Source organism: Choloepus didactylus, chromosome 9 (assembly GCF_015220235.1).
Source record: "Choloepus didactylus isolate mChoDid1 chromosome 9, mChoDid1.pri, whole genome shotgun sequence".
NCBI lineage: Eukaryota > Metazoa > Chordata > Mammalia > Pilosa > Megalonychidae > Choloepus > Choloepus didactylus.
Genome location: NC_051315.1, coordinates 125,200,268 through 125,225,814, shown reverse-complemented (window position 1 = coordinate 125,225,814; position 25,547 = coordinate 125,200,268). Strand labels below are relative to the sequence as shown.

Genomic DNA, 25,547 nt, shown 5'->3' with positions numbered 1-25,547 from the left:
ATTAACAATGCTTAATATTGATATTGCAATAATAAATAGCTGTGAGACAGAAAGCTTCCCTCATTATAGCAATTGACAATGATCGTTATCTCAAGTTTTCTTCAGACACATGAGTTCCTCTCTGGAAACTGTTCCTATTCCAATAAATTACATTATTAATTGGACCCTACTGTAAAATCAATCTGGATTGAGCTGAAACAACAACCCCAACTTTCTGCAGTTGATAGATATGTGTGTGTGTGTGTGTGTGTGTGTGTGTGAACATTCTATGCAAGTAAGCATTGGTTCCATGGTCCTGGGCAATGTGCAAGCAACAAACTTACTGAGGGAAGGGATCAGCTACAGATGTAAGAAATTATGGCAAGAAAGTCCTTCTGATTGGCCTCTTCACCTTAAAGAAAATAGGAACACTTAACAGTCAACCATTCATTCTCCTTTCTCCACTAAATATTCTTATAACATCTTGGCCTTAAAACAAGGCTCTACACAGGAAGGCACTCATCTGCTCTTGTAGTACTCATCCCTGTCATTACCACTCTAAATGCTCTCATTCCTATGGGTTCATGTGGGACACTCCATGCAAACAGGTATAATAGCGCTAAATCCCTGAGAACCTGCAAACGGGGAACAATCAAACATCAGCCACACTGGGCCCCAGAACTGCAGTAACAATATAAAGTAAAAACCAAGTGTGGCAACTTCACAGAGCATTTGGCTGCGTGTTTTATATACTATTATTCCCTAAACCCAGGAGGTGAGAACATGCTATTTTCCCTTCTTTTGGCTCAGCAGAAGGCAGCAAGTAAGGAATGGGAAGTTAGGAAAAGTGTGGGCAGATCAGTTAAAACAGGCAAAAGAATGGGGAAAAGAAGTAAGGCTCAACACCAAAGGACTTCAGGGAGAGCCTTGAAGCTTGAGGGTGAAGAGCTTAATGCTGATTTGGAGGGAGCAAAGACGGGGCTGAGAGCATTCAAGGAGAGGAAGAGAAGGCTGATGGTATCTAAGGTTCTCTAACACTTTAAAATAATATTTTTAAGATGTACTAGAAATTGTAGATAAAGAAGACAGTCTTAGAAGAAGTGTTGCAAGGAAAGCAGCAGTTTGGTCTAAGCCTGTATCTGGACCATTCTGCTCCATCCCTCTTCCTTTTGCTCTACTTTGACCAGCAAGCCCTTAATGTTGAAGATGCTTTTCCCAAAGCTGATCCTTATAAGCCACCAGGTGGAGCCCAACAGTCACACAAAAAAAGAGCCCCCTCCTCAGCCTGATTTTGCTTTTTCTCTACTAGCCAGCGAGGTCCAACTCCCCAGAAAATTACTTACAAAGCCTAAGTGTGGTCATGCACGTTCACAGCAATATGTAAGTCAGCCTCTCCCTCTGAAGAGCCTTTAAATAAGAGATCTGCTCTGGAAAAGGTGAACTACTCCCTCCATGCAGGGGCAAAGACTATTTCACCTGTTTTATTTTTTCTGCTGTTTCATTTCCCTATTAAATACAATTTAATGCTGACCATCTCTACAGTTCATATCTACCCCATAAGAAATTCCGTATTTATTGAAACTGAATGGAATAGTAAAAGTAAATCTTCCGTCAATCAACACATATTTCTGATTGAGCACTGCCTTAGGTGCAAAGCTGGGCGATGAGGGAGATATCAGAATGACCATCTCCCCACCCCAACCACCAACTCCTCCACCACCCCATTCCTCATCAATCAGAACTCCCCTTTCTCTTCTTTCACCTCACCCAGTACCCAGTCACTCACTTCAGTGGAACTTGCTGTCACTGTCATTAAGACCAATAGGATTGTCACCCATTCTCTATTTCTCATTTCAACAGCCTAGACAACTCTGTCCAATCCAAAATTTCTCAACCTTGTTATACCTAACCTGACCTATTCATTTACCTCTTTTTTCTCCCCTCAAAGCTACTGAAGTTTGCTAGGGAAAATAGTATAAATACATCAATTTGGTCTAAGTCAATTCACATCATGTATCTTCAGTTACCCCTCAGTGTTGCCAAGAAACACTATTATGTTCCTCACACTAGCTCCTGTAAAACTTTCCATTTTCTTCAAGATTTATCTTTAAATATTCAAGAAGAAGAAACCACAAAAAAAATCTAGGAGAAAGTAACCATGATATCTCCATACTCATGCCATCTTGGAAGGGAAGGCTGGGAACCATGAATAAGTTCCCAAAGGTTTGAGAAAATATAGGCATGAATTCCACAGCAAAAGTTTCTAAAGGGAAAGATAATTTAAGAGGGTTGGGAAACCCTTAAAACTGTAAATCTGATAATATAATTGCAAATCATTCCAGTAAGGAAACCAATGTGGCTTTTAAATTATCCTGGACAAGCATCTAGTACCAACATTAAAAGTACCAAAAATGTTGTGATGCATAAAAAAAAGCAGTGATCCCTAAAAGCCACCAAAGATTCACTAAGAACAGATTATTTTTGGACTTTTCATAGCATTACAGGACTACGATTCTTGATATTGTGGTAGGTAAGATGTACAGAGAATTGAACAAGATTCCACTGAGATCTATCATGATAGTTAGAATAAGATTGAAAGTAACTGACACCTAGAGATCTCCAATACTTTACTTCTAAAAGGTTATTATCGTATTAGCATATATACAACACAAAATTTCCCATTTGAACCATTTCATGTGTTTAATTAAGTGATATCATTACATTCACAATATTATGCTACCTACCATCACCAACTTTTTTAAGGCCTAAACAGCAACTCTGTACCCATTAAGCACTAACGCCCCATTCCCCATACCCTAAGCTTTGGTTACCTGTAATCTACTTTCTCTCTGTTTTTGCTTATTCTAGGTATTTCATATAAGTGAAATCATACAATATTTACCCTTCTGCGTCTGGCTTATTTCACTCAACCTGATGTCTTCAAGGTTCATCCATGCTGTTGCATGTATCAGAACTTCATTCCTTTTTACGGCTGAGTAATATTTCACTGGGTATACATTTTTCTTTATCCTTTCATCTATTAATGACACTTGGGATTTTCCCACTGTAACGTTTTTTGAGGTCTTCTTTATCAGAGGGACCAAAGCACTAGTAGGAGTGCCAGAGAAGCACTGCTCACACCAAAGAGGAAGCCAAGATGGATGGCTTCCTTAAGGCCCCTTCCAAAACTAGTGATATCACATAGTCAATTAATCTGTGTATTATATTCCACCTTTTTTGTTAAATATCTGGACCTTCTAAATTTGGGGCTTTTTGCCCAAGAGTGCTCTTAACAAGTGTGGATTATGAAATAATAGAACACTGGTTCTCACCATGTTCTCCTCCAAACTACTCCTCCAGTGTTTCCTAGATTGATTTATGGCACACCGTCTTCCTAATGAGCCTGGCTCAAGACCTCAGGGTCATCAAATCATTTCCATCTATCCTTCTAAACTGCCAGCAAGCATTCACTGAGTATCCTTGCCCTAAAGGAGCTCACGGTCAAGTGAAATACTTAAATAAGCAATTACAGTACAAACAGAGAGAGCTTCAATAATGGTATTATCAGAAGCTATGGGAGCACGGAGGAGGGAGGACTGCAAGTCAGGAAACATTTTTCAAGTGGGCAACTGAGTTGAGTTTAAAAGTTGAGTATTTCACCAAGTAAACACAGAGAAAGGAGAAAGCCACTACTGGGAAAGGAACTGCAGTGTGTAAAAGTCTGGAGCTATGAACAAACACAGTCAGCTTGGGAAAGAGCTGGCAATGAGGCCTAAGGGAAGGGTACGGTAGGAGCTGAGGCTGCTCTCAGTGAATTGTTGCCATCATCATCTACCCAACAAGCAGTCAGAGGCCTGAAAGTTCATCCAAGATTCCTTCCTTCTCCTCCATGCCCCATTTCCAATTAGTCATCATGTCTGGGAGAAATATCTTTTTAATCTTTCCTGAATCTTTTCACTGCTTTTTTCACTGTTTCCTCCATACAATCCCTTTAATTTAGGTTCTTTCCATCACACCTGTCTTACACAGTAATAAGCAGGAAGCCTATTTTTGCATCTCTTGCTACCAGTCATGTCCCTTCTCATCCGTTCTGCACTCTCTAAATCAGAGTGATCTTTTGGCAAAGGGGCCTCCCTTCTCTAAGAAATGATCCTGGATCTCCCTCTGTATCCACCTCCTCCAAACTTCAGAGGATTTTTTAATCCCTACAGAAGAACTACAGTATTCTTTTTTTCCACTATAGATAGAGCTGAAAGACACAGGTTGGTCAATTCGTCTGCTTCATCCATACTTCTTCCCAGAGAGTAGAGTCCCACAGTCCCTGTGAATTGGATGGTGGGTCATAGGACACTGGACCCTTCCCTCCATCCCACTTCCTACCTCTGTTTAAAACTACTGACCAAGGTAAATACCTGTCTCAAGCTAGACCAATATGATTTTCTATCCTAGAAATTCTATATTGTGATCCAGATTTTAGCCTGTGACCTCCAGAGGACCGGCAATGCCATTTTGGGACTATGTTGGCCATCAAGCAAGTAGATTATACTATGTAGACAGAAGAAGAATAACACAACTTGTGTACAGAAAGGGGCAGAGAGAAGATACCACGTGGTGGCTGGGATGGTCAGGGTGGTCAAGGGAGAAGCTGTGGTAGCTTTGCTGCCTTTAAAATCCTGAGTTCCTCCTGAGACCTGCCTCCACTTCCTGCCCTGGGTTTCAGGAGAACCACCAGTTTCTTACATCAATTCTTACTTTTATTTAAATTAGCTCAAGTGGGATTCCATTTCTTAGACTCAACAAGCCCTACAACATTTACATACAAAGCCTTCTGCATTATACTACAATTTCCTTGAAGAAAGAAACTATAGCTTGTTTACCTTTGTATTTTTCACATAATTACAGCACAGGGCCTTACACATAATAGATCAATACATGTCTGCTTAACTGAATTTAACTAAAGAAGAAATAAATGACTCTGAACTTGAATAACTCATAGCAATTACATAAGCAGAGGAAGTGTGACACTTTTATGAATAGAGGTGAGGGACAGGGAAGAAATTCAGAAGAAATCCACCTTGGCTACACTTGGTTTTCAGGTATGGCCCCTGAAGAAGCTAGCTACAGCCAGTACTACTACCTGCATGTTCCTGGTCAAAGCCTGGCAAAGACGAGGGAGGAAGCTGAGGCAGTCAGGGCATGGCATGTTCTGACTGGGCAACAGTGACCTCAGTTCCTAAAGATCAGTAACTGATAGGCAGAACAAAATGGCAAGGGGACCACCAACATGCTCAACAGCTGCAGCCCTCACCCCTCCTGAGACGTCATCTGAGAACTTCCTCATGAAAACCTGCCACATTTTATTTCTTAAATTAATTTATCTCTTTTGCACAAAGATTTTAAAAGGCATATTTCTATAAAAAACAAGTTTAATGTCTTCATATTAAGAAGACAAAGAGTCTGAAAAAGTTAATACATTTTTCCATCTAAATAAGAATCTTAAATTTTTTTAAAAAATTACACAATTAACATATTATTATTATTTTAAAATATTCTTTTGTTAGAGTCAGCACCTACACTTGATATTTCAAAAAAGGCCTGGCTCCTTTCTGTGGTGGTTCTACTTTTACCCATGAGAAAAGGGTTCTTGAAGTAATAGCTCAGCTGTAAAAAAAGAACGTGTAAGGCCACTGAAGTAGTAAGACAAACTGGCACCATGAATATTTCCTGACTACACCCTTACAACTTGAAAAGTAAGGAAGCAGTCCAATCAAGTAGGCACAACAGATACGACAGAAAGGCAGATAAAAGGCAAGGCTGGATTTCCTGGTTTGGGGGGAAAGTCTTCCCTTTCCACTGCCAGAGTGTGGCAAGCACAATCAACAGGAGCCAGGTGGTACAGCCATTATCAAGCCTTTTCATTTGATGGTGAGAAACTGGCAAGCCTCTGAGAAAGACTATTCAGGGCTCAAGGGGTTGATGTCACTTTTGGATAATGTGTTCGGCTTAAATATGATGACACTGCAATCACATCACTTGAGAGCAAAAAAGAAAGTGCAACTGTTTCTAAGTGGCTCTGAGATCATAGAAATCACATTGTTCTTCATGTAACTGGAAAAAGGGTAACAAGTAGCACATTAGGTATGACACACAGATTTGACTTGGCTTGCTAACCAAGCATATGAGGCTAAGTAGAGAATAAACCTGAAAATTTAAAAAAACATATTTTGACCATCCAGTGAGTGCTGACATTCATAACTACAGAACATTCCCCAGTGGAGCCATCACATACAAGTTAGAGGACCAACAAACAAGTCTCCAAACTGGGCCCAGCAGTCTCTTCACATCAAAGTTAAGTGGACATCCGTGATGACCAGACTGTTTAGGGTAGATGATTAGGTTAGATTGGTTTCTGACAGCTTATAAAAACATGGTACCCTTTCCTGCTTATAGCAGGGTAATTTAATTTTTAATGCCATAGATTAAACCTCTGAAGATCAACATTAAAACAACAAATCATTCAAAAATACCTTCATATTCACACTTGAAAGCAAAAGAATTTGGGTGGGGTCCCCTGAATATACCTGGATTTTTGCATAGCTTACCATTCGAGCCTGAAAGGCAGGGACTCAGTGATGGAGTGAGTTCTTTGCACTACACAAAAATGGCATTCGTGACCTAACAGAAAATAAGTAAGGGCTCAGAATGTGCTTCCATCTCATGCCAAAAAAACAAAAACAAAAACAAAAATAAAAGGCAATTCAAGGAACTTTTAGGTACCCAGTTGAGGGGGCAGCTAAGGGCAATTTCAGAAGAACCAGGACCAAAATATATCAAGTACTATGCTTTGATAAACAAATAATAATTAAAATACACAAAAAGGTTTTCCTAGAAGCCACCTAACCTGGATTCTGCCTGGGAACCAGGCTTTGTCTTGCCAAAGATAACCTACCCCAGGGCAAAATTGCTGTCTTCCTTCCAATCCACGATGCGGCAGATGAACAGGGTGTTGGCATAATCTTTAGGCCGGGTCACAAAGTCCTGGGGACAGTCCTTGAGAGGCACATAAATTCTAGGCACTCGGTGGTCTGAAGGAGAAAACAGGGCATATTTCTTAAACAGCTCACTGTTCTTGTCAGCCAAGAGTTTGAGGAAGCCAGTTGCTGCCCGGGAATGTTTTTTCTCCAAAATGTAAACCACCTGAAAACACCAAAGACATAGTCAATATTGTTTATCTACAGAACTGGGTAACAATTAGGAAAAGTAAGCAGGATATTAATTGATCCAGCAATTGAGTCCAGTAGTTTTTCTAGGTCACTGAGTGCCTCTCAGTGATGCTCTATGACTAAGTAATCTATATTAAAGTTGCAACAACTTAAGAATTCAGTGAGTATATACAGTCAAGAAAAAAATTATGCAATAGACAGATGAATTGGATGAAAGTGGTCCTATAACTATGACTTGTGTTTTATAAAGATATGTAAAACTCCAGCAGGCAAGTAAGGCTCTGTCCTGGGCTCAGGTACATATTCTGCATTCCGTTTTATCTGACTTGAACAATGTAAGTATCTCGTATGAAGAACGCAGTAGTGGCTATTTTAAAAATGTTATCCAACATAAATAAATTACTGTTGTTTTTATAGTGCCTTCAAAAGCTGAAAAGAGAAAGATTTAACCTTCTTCCTTTCCAAAATTACCCAATTTCTCATCTTACCACGCAAAGATTTAGGCCTCCAAACCACTACATACATCTGCTATCTCCACAAAGAGAGAAGCAAATGAATCTTCTGCACACACACACACACCCCACTCCTATTGCCCCCCTGCTTAAGGTATATTCTTCCTCAACTGTTTCCTTTTCCCATTGTGGACAGTCTTCAGTTTCACCCCTTCATTGGAATTACTAATCAACTTAGGCCCCTCATTCAAGCGTAACCCCTGCGTTCAGTCACTCCTGGCTACCTCCCCAAATCAAAGTCTCAAGGCACCTGTCTTCTTATCCAATCTCGGTCCCATTATATTCTGTACTTCCTTATCCCTAACTCTTCCTTCCTCTTTGGAAAACACCCTTCTGTTCTGAAACGAACTGCTGTGCCCTCTTTGAAGAATGCTCTGATCCCCCTCCTTGCCTACATTGTCTTTTCTAAGGTCTCTGTCTGCCCCAGTCCCTTTGGGTGGAGGCATGGGTCCTTGTGATACACTATCACATGTATACCACTGACTCTTCCTTCCTCATATGTACATCTGCACTCCTTTCTGATATGGGTTGTCCTGCCGTCCATTTCTTGTTACTGTTATCCACTGACCTCCCGATCACTCTGTGATATAAACTGGATTATAAGCTGCTTCTCCCACCTCCATCCAGATGAAGAAGTCAGCCAACATCTTGTCCTCACAGTTCCTGCCTCTCTTCAATGCCAGGGACCTTCACCTCTGCTCAATTTTAGTAACTCATCCTCACAACACACCTTAGCATAACCTGGAACTGCTCTAATCCTGATCCCCCCATTCTCAAACCTGCCTGTCTTCCAGCTCTTACTCTCCCATGGCCCTCCAGAGACTTTTAACTATATCAAGACTTCTAGTTCTTTGAAATTGTTTGTTCTCTAAGTCTGTTACCTACATCTTAGCCTTGAATCCTTTCCTACTTCCTAGAAACACCATGTTCCATAATTCCAAGTCCTTTTACCAGTGTTGTCAAATGGCTCACCCCTCTGGGCTTCCACTGCACCCTCCCTAGAAATCCTCAGTCCTGGAACAATTCAGCCACTGGTATTCTCTAACCTAAAACCCAAGTTATCAAGTTCACCAATAAAGAAGAAATTACAATTGCAAAGATGGATACCATTATGAATTCATGTTGCACAACTTTTGCTAGGACCTCAAAATCTCTAAGATTTTTTTTTTTACTAGTCCCTAGTTAGTATCATCTATTCCAAACTTTCACCATCACATCTTCAAGTCCCCTACCCAGCTCTCCATCTCACTGTAGTGTGTACCACATGGCACCCCATCCCCTCCCCCAACCTATATATCAGTATCTGTAGCCATCTCTTCCCCTTTCAGAGGAGTAGATACCCCTACCCCCACCCTGTCCAAGGCTAAGTCTACTAGCTTTGGACATCATACCCTCCTATGTTCTAGGGTAGCATTTCATCTTTCTCTCTTTCCAATTGTCCAATTCTTCCTTTCTACTGTCTCTTTCCCTCTCCAGCCAAAGCCTGTCATCCTAGAATCCTCCAGTCCTCTGTTAGGAAATTGCACAGAAAAAGAATACAGTGGCTGGACTTTAGTGCTCCTCTGGTGAGGCCAGATGGAACTGTCATAAAAGCACAGCCTTGGAGTCAAAAGACGCCACTGGAATACAGCTCCACACCCTACTAGCTTTGCATCTTTAACCTCTCCAGGCCTCAATTTTTCCATCTGTTAAGAAAAGGGGGGGGGGGGGGGATAATACCATCTTCTTTCCAGACCATTTCTGTATGAAATAAGATAATAAATGTCAAGTGTCTAATAAGAGCTAAGCATACAATAAGCAGACCATATGTGGTAGGCAGTCTCACTTCCACCTGCTCCTCCCTTCTGCAGCTGCTCCTTAATCTCCGCTCACCCTATCAACCTCTCTGGGCTCTGCTTTCACAGCCTATCCAGCAGGACACCCTGCCTGCAAGAGCTGGTGCCCTGTTTGGCTATTTTCCCTGAGCACACTCCTTCATTTCAACTCCCAGAACTCACTTTGGCTATTTCCATGGGATATCATTCCTATGAGCTCCTGGCCTGGCCCTAACAACTGCTGGGCGGGCGCCACCATCCCAGGCTCCCCACTCCTCCAGGCCCCAGCCTTTGCCTCAGTACAAAAACATGAGCTCAAGAATCATCTTCGAATAAGGGAAATACCAACGATCTATATCATTAAAACAATGACAATCCCATCAAAAATTTTTTTAAAAAAGAATCATCTTTGAAAACAACAAAATCCTCCTTCAGCCCAAGGCCCTCTGGCTCTGTCTCCTCCCAGTTTTTCTCCTACTTCCCTATCTATTCCTCTCTCTGTGTCTCTGTTCTCCCATCTGTCTCCCTCCTGCATCTTAAACTTTTGGTGTTTATTGGCTCTTTTCTCATTCTTCTTTTCTCCCCACTCCCCGCTCAGGGAAATGTCATCTTGGCCATGCTAACTGGACCTCTCTCCCAGCCCAAGATGATCCACTGGCCATGTCTATGTGAAAATCCCAAGAGCTATGAAAACTCAACATATTCAAAATTATAATCACTACCTGTATTCAAACATTTCTCCCTCCTGAATTTCCTCTTTGTCAATGGAATCATCAACAGTAACCCAGATGCAGCAACCACAAATTAAACCTCAACTAATTCTTCTTTACTTCCCATATACAATCAGTAACCAGATTTCAACAATTCTACCCAGGTACTGTCTTTTGTTTTTAAGCATTATGCCATATTCTCTCACCCCTTATTCTTTCAGTCAAGATTGCCTTCCTGCTTTTTACCCACCTGCTAGACTTCCACGCCCTGTCATATATGAAATCTCACCTCTGTGTTCCCATAACAACTTGTATATACTTCTATTATAGCATTTATCCCATGATATTTATCTTATTCTAACTGTTCACATACTTGTCTCATCTTCTAGACTAGGGGTTGGCAAGCTAAATCAGCAAATAGGAAATATTTTAGGCTTTTCAGGCCAAAAGGCAAAATTGAGGATATTATATACAGATTTTCATGTAACAAGACAGAAACAAATTTCTACATTTTTTTAATTGACAAAATTCAAATAATAATAATAATTTAGTACACATTTTTGTTACGTAAGTCTACTAATGAGAAAAATTAATTCATTTTGGGTTATAATTAAGTTTCAAAGTTAATGTTCCCTATCACCAAAATCAATTGCAAATATGCATCCATTAATGTCGATCTGTTCACAAAGACAGGCACTACTAAATACTGACAACAAAATCATATGCTCTATAAATCCATGAGAATATGATTCCCACTGTGAATATTCATCACATGGAAGACATTTATAGAATTCTATTATACTCTTGATATTCACCTTTTTGGATGTCATTACATTGCAGGCATCACTTCCAACTGAATGTTAGGTGGAAACTACTGCACAGTAAAATTGATTTTGAAATATGGAAATTTCCTCTGCTGTGGCACTGACATCCAAAATACACTACTGTTACTAAATAGTTTGAACTCAGAAAATGTATCTGCTATGAATTTCTGAGAGAATCAAGTTCTTGTTTTTAATTTTTTTGCCTTATCCTAAAACATTTAACTAAACATTTTATTTTGAAATAATTATAGATTCACATGCAGTTGTAGGAAGTAATGTAGCAAGATTCCATCTACCCTTAGAACAGTTTCTTCCAATGGCACTATCTTATAAAACTACGATACACAAAAGTACAATACAAAAACTAGGATACTGACATTGTGACAATCTACCAATCTTTTTCAGGCTTCCAGTTTTACTTGTACTCGTGTGTGTGTGTGTGTGTGTGTGTGTTTATTTAGTTCTATGCTTTTTTTTTTTTTTAATCACATGTAGAGGCTCATGCATCCACCACTGGAGTACAAATAAAGAACAGTTCCACCACCACAAGGATCCCTCTTGCTCCTTTATAATCTCTCTAACCCCGTTTCTCATGCTTGAACTAAGTCCTGGCAACCACTAACCTCTTCTCCATTTCTATAATTTTCTCATTTCAAGAACATTATGTAAATGGAAACATACGGTATGTGAACTTTTGGGACTGGCTTTTTTCACTCATTATAATTCCCTGGCGACTCATGCATATCTCAATAGTCTGTTCCTTTTTGTTACTGAAAAGTATTCCATGGTATGGATGTATCACAGTTTATTTAACAATTTACCTGTTGAAGGACACCGGAGTTGTTTCCATTTTGGGGCTATTATGCATTAAACTGCTAAGAACATTCGTGTACAAGTTTTTGTGTAAACACAAATTTCCATTTTACTGGGATAAATCCCCAAGAGCAATTGCACAGGTCCTATGATAATAGTGGCTGTGCCATTTTACATTCCCACCAGCAAGGTATGAATGATTCCATTTTTCCTCATTCCTGCCAGCATTTGGTATTGTCATTAGTATTTCTTTTTGCCACTTTGATAGGTATATAGAGATATCTTGTAGTTTTAATCGGCATTTCCCAGATGGTTAACGACATTGAACATCCTTTAACGTGCTTATTCGCCATCTCTTCGGTGAAATGTCTATTCACGACTTTTGCCCATTTTCTAATTAGATTGTTTGTTTCTTTACTGTTGAGTTTTAAGAGTTCTTTACCTATTACAGATACCTAGTCCTTCAGCAGATATTTGATTTGCAAATATTTTCTCCCAGTTTGTAGCTTGTCTTTTCATCCTTTGAAACAGGGTCTTCTGCAGAGCAAATGTTTTTAATTTTGACAAAGGCCAATTTCTCCATTTTTCCTTTTATGGATTATGCTTTTGATGTGCAGAACTTTTTGTGTAGTCCTAGATTCCAAAGATTTTCTCCTATGTATTTCCTAAAAGTTTTATCATCTTAGATTTTAAATTTAAGTCCATGAACCATTTTGAGTTAACTTTTGTATAAGGCATGAGATTTAGTGTCGATTATTCACTTCTTGCCTATGGATATCTGATTATTCTAGTACTACTTGCTAAAAAGCGTATACTTCCTTTACTGAATTGCTTTTGCACCTTTGTGAAAAATCATTTGGGCATATTTTTGTGGGTTTAGTTCTGGTTTCTCTATCCTATATCATTGAACTACATGTTTACCCCTCCACCAATACCATCCTGTCTTGAATAATGTAGCTAAGCAGTAAGCCTTAATATCAGGTACAATGATTCTACCCACTTTATACTTCTTTTTCAAGATTACTTTAGCTATGTCAGAACCTGTGCCTTTCCACACAAATTTTTAAATAAGCTTTTCTATGTCTACAAAAAAATCTTGCTGAATTAGGATTGCATTAGACCTACAGATCAATTTGGGGAGAACTAACATCTTTATTATGTTGAGTATTTTAACCCAGGAAGACAACATGTCTGTCCTTTGTTTTTTTTTCTTAGGACTTCTTTAATTTCTTTCATCAGCATCCTATAATTTTCAGCAGATTTTGTACATGTTTTGCTTTGTTTTAATTAGTTTATCATTTTCTTTAGTATGACTGTTAATGCTACTGCATTTTAAATTTCAGTTTCCACATGTTCATTGTTGGTATATAACAAATGTGATTGATTTCTGTTTGTTCATCTTGTATCCTGTAATCTTGTGGAACTCACTTGATTCGTTCTAGGAGGTTTTTTTTTTTTCTTTTGGTAGATTCCTTGGAATTTTCTATATAGACAATCATATCATATGCAAATAGGGATACTTTTATTTTTTCCTTTCCTACATGTATGCCTTATATTTCTTTTTCTTCCTTTAACGCAGTGCTAAACAGAGTAAGAATACTAACGCAGTGCTAAACAGAGTAAGAATAGGGAGAGAGTACATCCTTGCCTTGTTCTAGGTATTAGGGGAAAGCATTCAGTTTTGTCATTAAGTATGATGTAGGTTTTTTGTAGATATTCTTTATCAAGTTAAAGTAATTCCCCTCTATACCTGCAGAATAGATTTAAGTTATTGTAATCAAGAATAGGTATTAGATTGTCAAATATTTTTGCTACATCAGTTGATAGAATCATATAATTTTTCTTCTTTAGCTTGTTGACATGATAGATTACTTTGATTTTTGAATGTTAAACCAGTATTGCATACCTGGAATAACCAACTTGGTAATGCTACATGATTGTTTTTCTACATTGTTGACTTTCATTTGCTAATGTAATATGGAGGATGTTTGCTCTAAGTTCATGAGAGATATTAGTCTGTAGTTTTCCCTCTCTTTATTATTATTGTTGTTATTTTTTCAATTTTATTGATATATATTCACATACCATACTACATTTTTATTTATTTTCCATTAATACGTCATTAGGCAAAATTATGAATTCATGGTTGAATTGTGTGGTAAAGCATTCTTGTTAGATGTTCTTCCCAGTCTGAAATTTCTGATGTGAACTCCAGCTGAACACTTTTTCACTTTGATTTTAGGGTTAACATTTCCTCAGCATGAGAACTTCAACAATGATGAATAAACTCAAAACCACTAAAGACTTCTCTTCATTCTGTATGCAGAGAATGTTTTATACAATGTGAAACATCACATATATTCCACATGTTTCTCTGCAAAGTTAAGATTTCTCATTTTTCATTGAATAAATACCCCATCAAAAATTATCTCTTGTTCTCCTAGAGTTTCCTCCTACTTTTCTAAATGATTTTCCGGTTTATGAGTTATTCCTGTCTGAGCTATGCTTCTGCACACCAAGGTGGAAATTCAGCTGAAATCTACTACAGGTAATTAGAGACAAAGTTTTCCTTCCACAGTATAGTACAATCCTGTTGTTTAGGGAGAGACTGTAAATAAAGGCATTTACACACTGATTCCATTGACATGAAATTACACTCCTGAGTTCTTTAATTTTTAAGTTAGAGCTTTGACTGAAGACTCTTCCATATACACAATATCTTTAGTGAGGTTCTTTCATGCCATCTAATGGCAGAATAACATCTAAAGGCTTTTCCACATAGATAACATTCATCTGGTTTCTGGTTTCTCTCCAGTGTGAGTCCTCTAAAGTTGCCTAAGGGGAAAACATTGACTAAAGTTTTTCCTCATAGATGGCAGACATATGGTTTCTCCCTAGTGTGAATTCTTCTCATGTCACCTAAGGATTCAACATTGACTGAAGGATTTCCCACATAGATGGCAGACATATGGTTTCTCTCCAGTGTGAGTTCTCTCACGCTGAGGGTAGAACTATCATTGAAGTCTTTCCCACATACATAACAGACATATGGTTTCTTCCCAGTGTGAGTTCTCTCATGTTGTCTAAGGGTTGAATATTGACTGAAGGCTTTCTCACAGGAATGACATCCATACATTCTCTCCAGTGTGAGTTCTTTTACGTTTTCTAAATGTAGAACATTGAATGAAGGCCTTCCCACAGAGTACATGCATATGGTTTCTCTCCAGTGTGAATTTTCTCATGTCTTCTAAAGTTAGCACTATTTCTGAACTCTTTCCCACATAGATGGCATCCATAAGGTTTCTCTCCAGTGTGAATTCTCTTATGTTCTCTAAGATTGGAAGACTGACTGAATGCTCTACCACACAGATGACATTCATATGGTTTCTCTCCAGCATGAATTCTCTCATGGCGTCTAAAGTTAGCATTATTGGTGAAGCCATATGGCTTCTCTCCAGTGTGCATTTTCTCATGTTGTCTAAGGACAGAACTACTTCTGAAGACTTTTCCACATAGATGTCAGTCATGATTTACATCTAGTATGAATTTGCTTATGTTGACTAAAGGATGACTGGTCATTGAAGGCTTTTCAAAATTGTTTGTTCACATAGGGTTTCTTTCCCATGACGGTCAATGTGAAGTGAATGAAATCATCTCCCAACTCATTACTTTCAAAGGGATAATCTCCAGCGTAAGAAATCTGTTGCCATGGATACCAGATGATTGATATTCTCTAGCATAACATCTCTGAACAGCTTTCTCTGGGTTGAATCCAGCAAGGCCCACTCTTCCCAGGTGGATTCTATAGCTACATCATCGAAGGTCACTGATTCCAGTGGTTGCATTGTCAATAGTTCCACCACCAACTGTCTTCCTCTGATTTTTCTTTCTCAGACAATCCAAGCACTAAGCAGCCAATGCAGAACCAAAACTGTAGGAGACAGTGAGATCATCTAGATTCTGAAGTGGGTTCCACAAGAAAGCAGCACTGTGCTCTTCTCCCAAGTCCTGTACTTTTCAACTGCTTCTTCTTTGGTGAGATTATTATTATTTTTTTTTAACAGTTGTGTCTGGTTTTGGTATCAGGGTAATACTGGCCTCACAAAATGAGTTAGGAAGTGTTCCCTCCTCTTGTATTTCCTGGAAGAGATGGTGAAAACTGGTATCAATTCTTCTACAAATGTTAGGTAGAATTCTCCAGTAAAACCATCTTGGCCTGAAGTTTCTTTTCAGTAGCTTTTTAATTCTGAATTCAATTTCCTTAATGGTTATAGAACTATTCAGATTATCTATTTCATCTAAGTTTGGTAATTTGTGGTTTTCAAGGAATTGGTTCATTTCTTCTAAGTTGTTGGATTTATGAGTGAAAAGTTGCCATAATATTATCTTATCATCCTTTTAGTGGCTATAGAATCTGTAATGATGTCCCCTGCTTTGTCCCTGATATTGATGATTTGTGTCCTTTTTTTATTCTTCTTAGTCTTCCTACAGGTTTACCAATTTTGTTGAATTTTTTAACAACCAGCTTTTAGTTTTTATTGATGTTCTTTATAGTATTCCTATTTTCAATTTCATTGATTTCTACTCTTATTTTTATTACTTCCTTCCTTCTGTTTTTCTTGGGTTCATTTTGCTCTTTTTTTTTTTTTACAGGTTCTTGACGTAAGACTTAAGATTACTGCTTTGAGACCTTTCTTCTTTTTCTAATGTAAGCGTTTAGTTTATATAAATTTCCCTCTCAGCACTACTTTAGCAGCAACCCACATATTTTGCTATGCTATATTTTCATTTTAATTCAGTTCTGTATTTTTGAAAATGCAATTTCATTGAGATATATTCACAAACCATACAAACCATCTTAAGTCTATGTATTTTTAACTCCTTTTTAGCCTGTGGGTTATTCAGAAGTGTGTTATTTAATTTCAAAGTGTGTTATTTAATTTCAAACTGCTGTCTTTCTGTAATTCATTACTAGTTTAATTCTCTTATGGTGAGAGAACACACTCTGCATTATTTCAGTTCTTTTAAATTTGTTGAGGCTTGTTTCTTGGCCTAGGATATGGTCTATCTTGGTGAATGTTCCATAGGCATTTGAAAAAAATGTATCCCCAAATCAAGTGGATGGGGTGTTTTATAAATGTCAATCAGATCCTGCTGGTTGATGATGTTCAATTCTTTGATATCCTTTCTGATTTTGTCTAATAGTTCTATCACTCACTAAAAAGAGGGTGTTGAAGTACCTAATAATAATTGCAGATTTGTCCATTTCTCCATTCAGCTCTATAGGTTTTTCTTAATGTATTTTGAAGCTCTGTTGTTTGGAGTGTACACACTTAGGATTGTTCTATCTTCTTGAGGGATTTATCCTTTTATTATTATGTAATGTCCCTTTTCATCCCTAGTTATTTTATTTGCCCAGAAATCTACTTTATCTGACATCAATAAAGCCCTTCCAGTTTATTGGTTTATTAATGTTTGCATGGTATATTTATTTATATTCATTGACTTTCAACCTATCTGTTGTAAAATTTGAAGTGAGTTTTCTAACTACTCTGCCAATCTCTGTCTTTTCATTGGTATGTTTAGACTCTTTACATTTAATGTAAATCTGATAATTTATTATTTGTTATATTTGTTATATTCCCATACCTTTGAATTCACCATCATTAACACATCTGAGCATATTAGATTATCATTCCCCCTCACTAGCTTCTATCTATCACTAGGTCCCCAATATTCCAAATTATTTTACATTTATTTTACATTGTTCAGAGAGTTCATAGAAGTGGTAACATACAATATCTCTCTTTTTGTGTCTGACTTATTTTACTCAGAATTATATCCTCAAGGTTCATCCATGTTGCCATATGTTTCAGGATGCTGTTCCTTCTCACTGCTGCACAGTATTCCATCATATGTATATATACCACATTTCGTTTATCCACTCATCTGTTGAAGGACACTTGGATTGTTTCCATCTCTTGGCAATTGTGAACAACGCTGCTATGAACATTGGTGTACAAATGTCTGTTCATGTCACTGCTTTCAAATTTTCTGGGTATATACTGAGAAGTGGAATTTCTGGATGGTAGGATATTTCAATATCTAGTTTTCTGAGAAACTGTCAAACTGTCTTCCACAGTGGCTGTTCCATTATACATTCTCACCAGCAATGAATACTAGTTCGAATTTCTCCACATCCTCTTTTTATTGTTTCCTGTTTATTTAACAGCAGCCATTCTTATTGGTGTGAGATGGTATCTCATTGTGGTTTTGCTTTGTATTTCCCTAATAGTGAAGATAAACATTTTTTCATGTGTTTTTTAGCCATTTGTTTTTCCTCTTCAGAAAAAAAACCTTTTCATGCCTTTTGCCCATTTTATAATTGGGCTGTCTGAATTCTGTTGTTGAGTTGCAGGATTTCTTTATATATGCAGGATATCATTCTCTTATCAGATTTATGTTTTCCAAATATTTTCTCCCATTGAGTTGGCTGCCTCTTCACCTTTTTGACAAAGTCTTTTGAGGCATGGAAGCTTTTGATTTTAAGGAGTTCCCATTTATCTATTTTTTTCTTTTTTCGCTTGTGCTTTGGGTATAAGGTCCAAGAAGCTACCTCCTATAACTAGGTCCTGAAGATGTTTCCCTTTATTATCTTCTAAGAGTTTTATTGTGCTGTCTCTTATATTGAGGTCTTTCATCCACTTTGAGTTAATTTTTGTATACGGTGGGAGGTAGGGGTCCTCGTTCATTCTTTTGGTTATGGCTATTCAGTTCTCTCAGCCCCATTTGTTGAAGAGACTGTTCTGTCCCAGTTCTGTGGATTTGGGGGACTTACCAAAAATCAGTCGACCATAGATCTGGGGGTTGATTTCCAAACTCTCAATTTGATTCCATTGATCAATATGTCTATCTTTACGCCAATACCATGCTGTTTTGACCACTGTAGTTTTATATATATATATTATATTTATTGATTTTTGAGCTATAAATTTCCCTCTCAGCACTGCCTTCACTGCATTCCACAGATTTTGATATGCTGTGTTCTTGTTTTCATTTACCTCTTGATATTTACTGATATCTCTTGCAATTTCTTCTTTGACCCACTGGTTGTTTAGGAGTATGTTGTTTAACCTCCATATATATTTGTGAAAGATCTGGTTCTTTGGTGGTTATTATTTCTAGTTGCATTCTATTTTGGTCAGAGAGTGTGCTTTGAATAGTTTCAATGTTTTAAAAGTTTTTAAGACTTATTTTGTGACCCAGCATATGATCTATCCTCAAAAATATTCCATGGGCACTAGAGAAGAATGTATATCTTGGTACTTTGGGATGTAATGATCTATATATGTCTGTTAAGTCTAATTAATTTATCATATTGTTTAGGTTCTCAATTTCTTTATTGGTCCTCTGTCTAGTTGTTCTATCTATAGAAGAGAGTGGTGTATTGAAGTCTACCACTATTATTGTAGACATGTCTATTGCTCCCTTCAGTTTAACCAATATTTTTTTCTTGTATTTTGGAGCTCCTGGATTGACTGCATAAACATTTATGATTATTATTTCTTCTTGGTGAATTTTCCCTTTTATTAATATATAGTATCATTTTTTTTTTGTCTCTTATGGCCTCTGTATTAGTTAGGGTTCTCCTTGGAAACAGAATCAGTGAGAGATGTCTCCGATTATCAAATTGTAAAAGTGACTCACGCAACTGCAGGGGCGCACGAGTCCAAATTCTGCAGAGCCATCAACAAGCTGTCAACTCCAAGGAAGACGTCCGACAAACTCCTCGGGAAACGAACCGACAACTTTGACAAACTCCTCAGGAAACGAACCAGCAACTTTGACGAGCTCCCCAGGAAATGCTTCACTGAGCAGCCAAAGAAGTGAAGGTTCTCTAACCATCTGGCTTATAAGCCTCCAACTGGTCACCCGGACCAAATCCAGCCAATTGCATTCTCTCATTGTGGAAGGCACGCCCCTTGATGAGTCATCAGTCAGCTGCAGTCAATTGACTGATGATCCGACAAACCAGCCCGTTGGTTTATTAACCAGCCTCAAATATCCTCACAGCAATTGACAGGCCAGTGCCTGCTTGACCAGACAGCTAGGCCACCTAGCCAAGTTGACACATGAACCCAACCATCACAGCCTCTTTACATTTAACGTCTATTTTGTCCGATATTAGTATAGGTACCCCAGCTTTCTTTTGGTTGCAGTCTGTGTAGAATATTGTTTCTATCCTTTCACTTTCAATCTCTTTGTGTTGCAGGGTCTAAGATGAGTCTCTTGTAAAGAGCATATCGATGGGTCATACTTTTTAATCCATTCCACCAGTCTGTAACTTTTAATTAGAGTTTAATCCATTCACATTCAAAGTTATTACTGTGAATGGAGTTCCTGAATCAGCCATCTTATCCTTTGGTTTTTAGTTGTTAGATCTATTTTTTTTTTTTTTTACCTCTTTTTTCTCCCCCTTTAAGGTACCCTTACTAATACTCTTCAGTTCTGTGCTCTTCTCCAGACCTCTCTCTCCTGTCTTTTTTTCTCAGCTGTTAGAGCTCCCTTTAGTATTTCTTGCAGGGTAGGTCTTTTGTTAACAATTTGTCTGTCTGTGAAAATTTTAAACTCTCCCTCAATTTTTAAGGAGAGCTTTGCTGGATAAAGAATTCTTGGCTGAGCCACGTGCCTTCTGAGCTAACAGAAATTTTCCAAACGCCAATGGCCTTTCTCTAGTGAAGGTATACTCATGTTTATGCCTTGGTTTGGACACTTTCATGGTCTTCAGACTATAAAGTTGTAACCAAATAAACCCCCTTTATAAAAGTCAAAAAAAAAAAAAAAAGAATTCTTGGCTGGCAATTTTTCTCTTTCAGAATCTTAAATATGTCTTACCACTGTCTTCTCATTCTTCTCATTTCCATGGTGCCTGCTGAGTAGTCAGTATTTGGTCTTATGTTGCTTCCTTTGTATGTGGTGAATCATTTCTCTCTTGCTGCTTTCAGAAGTTCCTTCTACTCTTCAGCATTTGACACTGTAATCAGTATATGTCTCAAAGTAGGTTTACTTGGATTTATTCTATTTGGGTTCATTGGGCATCGTTTATTTGCATATTTATGTCATTTAGCAGGGTTGGGAAGTTTTCCCTAACAATATCTCGAAAACACTCTTCCAAGCCCTTTATCTTTCTCTTCTTCTGGGACACCAATGATTCTTACATTTGTTCACTTCATGTTGTCCTCATTTCTGAGATCCATTTCAAATTTCTCAATTTTTTCCCCATTTGTTCTTTTGTGTACTTGCATTCAATTAGTCTGTCCTCAAGTTCACTTATTCTTTCTTCTACCTCTTCAAAACTGCTAACGTGTGTCTCTAGTCTCATTTTGATTTGATTCAGTGTCTTTTATTTCTATAAGTTCTGCTATTTCTTTTTGTTTGTTTACTCATTCAAATTCTTCTTTATGCTCTTGCAGTCTTCTTGACTCCCTTTATGTCTTTAGCTATTTCATTGAAATTGTTTTGGAGATTTGTTTGTACCTCTTTAATTAATTGCTCTAAATTTTGTGTCTTTACTTTTTACTCAAAAAATGTTGTGACACTTCCTTCTGGCTTCCATGGTTTCAGTTGAGAAAGACACTGTTTCTTGAATTGATGTTCCCCTATAGGTAATGTGTCAGTCAGTTCTGTCAGGCCACTTTCAAGATATTCTCTGTGTCTCTTAATTTTCAGAAGTTTAATTATGATGTGTCTTGGTAGATCTCTTAGAGTATATCCTTTAGGAGGTTTGTTGAGATTGTTCAATGTATAGGTTTGTATCTCTGACCATATTTGGGAGGTTATCAGTCATTATTTGAATACTCTTTCAGCCCCACTCTCCTCTTTCTGGGACTCCAATGATCCAAATAATGAATTTTTTTTTTTTAATTATTACGCCACAACTACCTGAAGCTCTGTTCATTTTTTTTCAGTTTATTTTCTCTCCGTTATTCAGACTGGATAAATTCTATTCATCTGTACTTAAGTTCACTGATTCTATGCTGTGTCATCTCCACTCAACTTCTAAACCTATCCAGGGAACACTTTATTGCTGCTATTGCATTTATTTTTAGTTCCATAATTTCTATATAGTTCTTTAAAACAAAACAAAACAAAGCAAAAACTTCTATTCCTTTCCTGAGATTTTCTGTGTTCTAATTTTGTTTCAAGAGAAATTCTAATTGTTTGTTGAAGGATTTTGATGATGGCTGCTTTAAAATCCTCTTCAGATAATTCTGACATGATTCATCTTGGTGTTGGCATGGGTTGAGTCTTCTTTTCTCATTCAAATTGTCATTTTCCTGGTTCTTAGTATGAGAAGTGATTTCCTATTTTATCCCAGAGCTTTTAACTGTTATGTTAGGAATCTCTGCGTTCTACTCAAGTCTTTTATTTTAGCAAGTAGTCATCTTATTTGGGTTTAGTGTGTATGTCTCGGCCTACTTTTGTGGGCTGTAGTTCCAAAGACATTTGATTTTCAGAGCCTTTGTAGTGCTGTTTTGGTATGTTTAATTTATAAGATGCCACTGGGGCTCCCAGTGATTTCTGCTGGTAGTGCCTGAGGGTGTGGAAGGAGCTTTCTTAGGCCAGGCAACCTGGTCTTTCTAGGTGTGGGAAAGGAATCTTCAGCCCATAGGGTTTCAACTCATAGGATAAAGAGGTTTCCCAAGCTAGGCTGCTTGTTGTAGTGGGATCACCTTAACAGGTGCCACTCAACTGCCTGATATATCTGAGTGGGAGAGGGGAGTCTCAAGCCCATGAGGATAGAGAGGCTTGCTTCCTGGGCTGGGTTGCTTCTTGAGGCAGAATCCTCCTTAGTGGGGCCACCCAAATGCCTGGTATCTCGCAGTGGGGGAGAAAAGTCTCCAGCATGGCAGGGGAGAGCCCTTCTCCTGTTCACTATTATTAACAAGGCTCCAAGTTCATCCCCATTGCAGGTACTGAAAGAATTGCCTGGTGTTATTGGCAGAACTCCTATCAAATTCAAGTAAGGAATAAGCCTACCTGGGCCACCTTCTATTGCTAGACTGGGGCAGGGAAACACCAGGCCTGGGTGATCTTCTTCTGTTGGTAGGTCCCTCTGGCCAAGTGAGGTCCTTTGCCTGTAAGTCCTGGAGTCCCTTAGCAGTTCACCTTCCTCTTTTCATCCTTCAGAATTTTCCTTCGGTTGCCTCTTGTGTGTTTTCCAGGGGTGTAGTTGTACTTCAAGGAGACTAGCAAGGAGAAATGAGTTTACACCATCTTGTCTGAACCAGAAGTCCTTGCTTCTTCTTCTAATTTTTGACAGCACAGGTAGTGTATAAAGCAGCTTGAAATTACTTATGATTCATGTTAGCTGTCATGGAAATGACTTTACAGGGCATGATTTTCACATATAAGTGCTGTTGGCCTTGTAGTTTAAAGTTGAATTCATTAAAAACGATTATCAAGTCTGAGGCAAAAGTCAATTTCCAAAGCCATTCATTGTTTGATAACAGTACTTGAGGGCAGTTCTTATCCAAAAACATTTCAGTCACACCCCTGAGCACACACATGCAAAAGCACAATAAAATCTTACCACTGCTTCAACTTCTGACAAAAACTCATGTAGTTAATGATGGTTAAGTCCAAGAGATCTAATGAAATTCACTATCAACATTACTGTTTCAATAATACATGTTGGATTAAAATATTTTCTAAGTACATGCTGGATAATATATAGACCAGTAAGCTTTAAACATCTTACATATTCACAAGCTTTGTGAGCTTGTTTGACTAAGCTTTTTCTGCTCCACACATTTTTTAAACAACTATCAGAGTAATACATCTTATATTCTACTTGTACTGAATTAGTATTTTCTCTTGCCTGTAGTTTTTCCATGCAAACTAGTCATAGAGGCCAATTCTTCAATTACTTCCAACTTAACATTAACTCTTTGAATAAACAACAACTGAGCAGTAACGGTAACATCTACCTTGTTTTTTAATTGACTTTGATCTTGCTCTCAATGTCCTCAGTTCTTGAGCAACTGTTATTGCTTTTAAGGCTAATAGTCTTAAAAAGTTTATTTTCTCTGGACACATTTCTTCAGCTGCTGCAATCACACACATTTTAATTAATTCACCATCAGCAAACAATGTACCTTACTTGGCTAATAAATAAGCCACTTGTAATATACTTAGATTGCAACCTTATTTTCATATTTTATTTTTATGAAGAAGTTCTGCTGGGATGTAATATTTTGTTTTAAACCCCCTAGTTTTTCTAGTTATGCTTTTCTGTGAGCTGGGAATACTGTGAGGAGTACTTAGTTTGGTAATGTCAACATATATGATATTCTTTCAGCACAGCTATAGTGGCAGTGCATAATAACAAAACAATGCTTTGTTATTTAATTTGATAACAAAAGAACCCATACTCTACTGTGCCTTAAAGTGTGACATTCAAAGTCCACTTTTTTCTTCCTTTCTTATTTTGACACAATAGGTATGCATAATAGATAATAAAAAGTAACAAAATGTTACAATAGGGTAATACATATGGCATTTGAAATGCTGTTTTATGATAATTGTGCCACTGAGTTTTGTAGTGTGCCAAGCAGTAGTACATATATGGCCTCTGTCATAACTACTCAACTCTTGCTATTATAACATGAAAGCAGCTACAGACAATATTTATTGTGTTCCAATAAAAATTTATTTATGGACACTGAAATTTGAATTTCATATAGTTTCCACATCACAAAACATCCTTCTTTCATTTTTTTTCAGTAATTTTAAAATGTAAAAGTCATTCATAGGTTGATGGCCATACAAAACTATCAAAAGTGGATTAAATTTGGCCCCTGGGCTGTACTTCACCAGCCCCTGCTCTAGATCAGAGGTCACACACTGAAATGCCAACATGGCCAGGTTAAAAGTAAAATAAAATAAAATTTTAAAAAGGTGGGCACCAGTGGGAATCAGTAGCAAACTGTAGAATACAAGTTCCATCTACAGAGGTTTGCCTCTATTCAGCTCTGACTGACTCAAGTCATTTAGGAATGTGGTCTAGTGTTGCTGGATATTTTCTCCTGATAAGAGAAGACTTCATAGGTCTAACTGTTTTATGTGAACACTACCAATTATTATTATTTTTAAAGTAAGCTACTAGGACAAAAACTTTAAATGCTGCACAGATCAAACAAAACAAATCTAGCCCACAGGCTTTCCATTGATTACAATCCTCAGCACCTAGCATGTTGCCTGGTACCTGGGTTAGTACTCAATGCTTACTGAAAGAAAGATCTAGATAACTGGATGGGCAGATGGGGGTAACATACATTTAATATATATTTAACATATATTTAATATAATTAAAAAATTCCTTATCTGGATTCTCAGGAGATACACTTAACAAGTTCTGGACTAAGTGACAACACTTCGCATTCCCAGTTTAAACCTGCTGGTGGTGCCTCATGCTGTTAGTCCACACTTTATACTTTACCCTTGCACCACTTTTTGTACCACAAGCTATTTGTGTAGCTCAAGTCAGCTGTATTTGATCCCACACCTGAACATGCCACTAGCATATATAATCATAAAATATACCTGCATTTTACAAAACAATGAAACAGGTGTGCAAAAGAAATCGTTGTTTCTATGACGACTAAGTTGA

General features: G+C 37.8%; 1 protein-coding gene across 6 annotated transcripts in view; it reads right to left on the bottom strand.

Annotated features, from left to right (window-relative positions):
• Positions 1-25,547, bottom strand: part of DIS3L2 (DIS3 like 3'-5' exoribonuclease 2) — a 483,331-nt gene that overhangs the window by 223,255 nt on the left and 234,529 nt on the right. For 5 of the 6 annotated variants that reach the window (XM_037848473.1, XM_037848472.1, XM_037848477.1 and 2 more), the window contains exon 8: positions 6,929-7,176. In XM_037848473.1, coding sequence (XP_037704401.1) covers positions 6,929-7,176 — 248 coding nt within the window. Of the gene's footprint in view, positions 1-6,577; positions 6,655-6,928; positions 7,177-25,547 lie in introns of those variants that run through there. The other variant, XM_037848478.1, reaches the window with a different exon arrangement.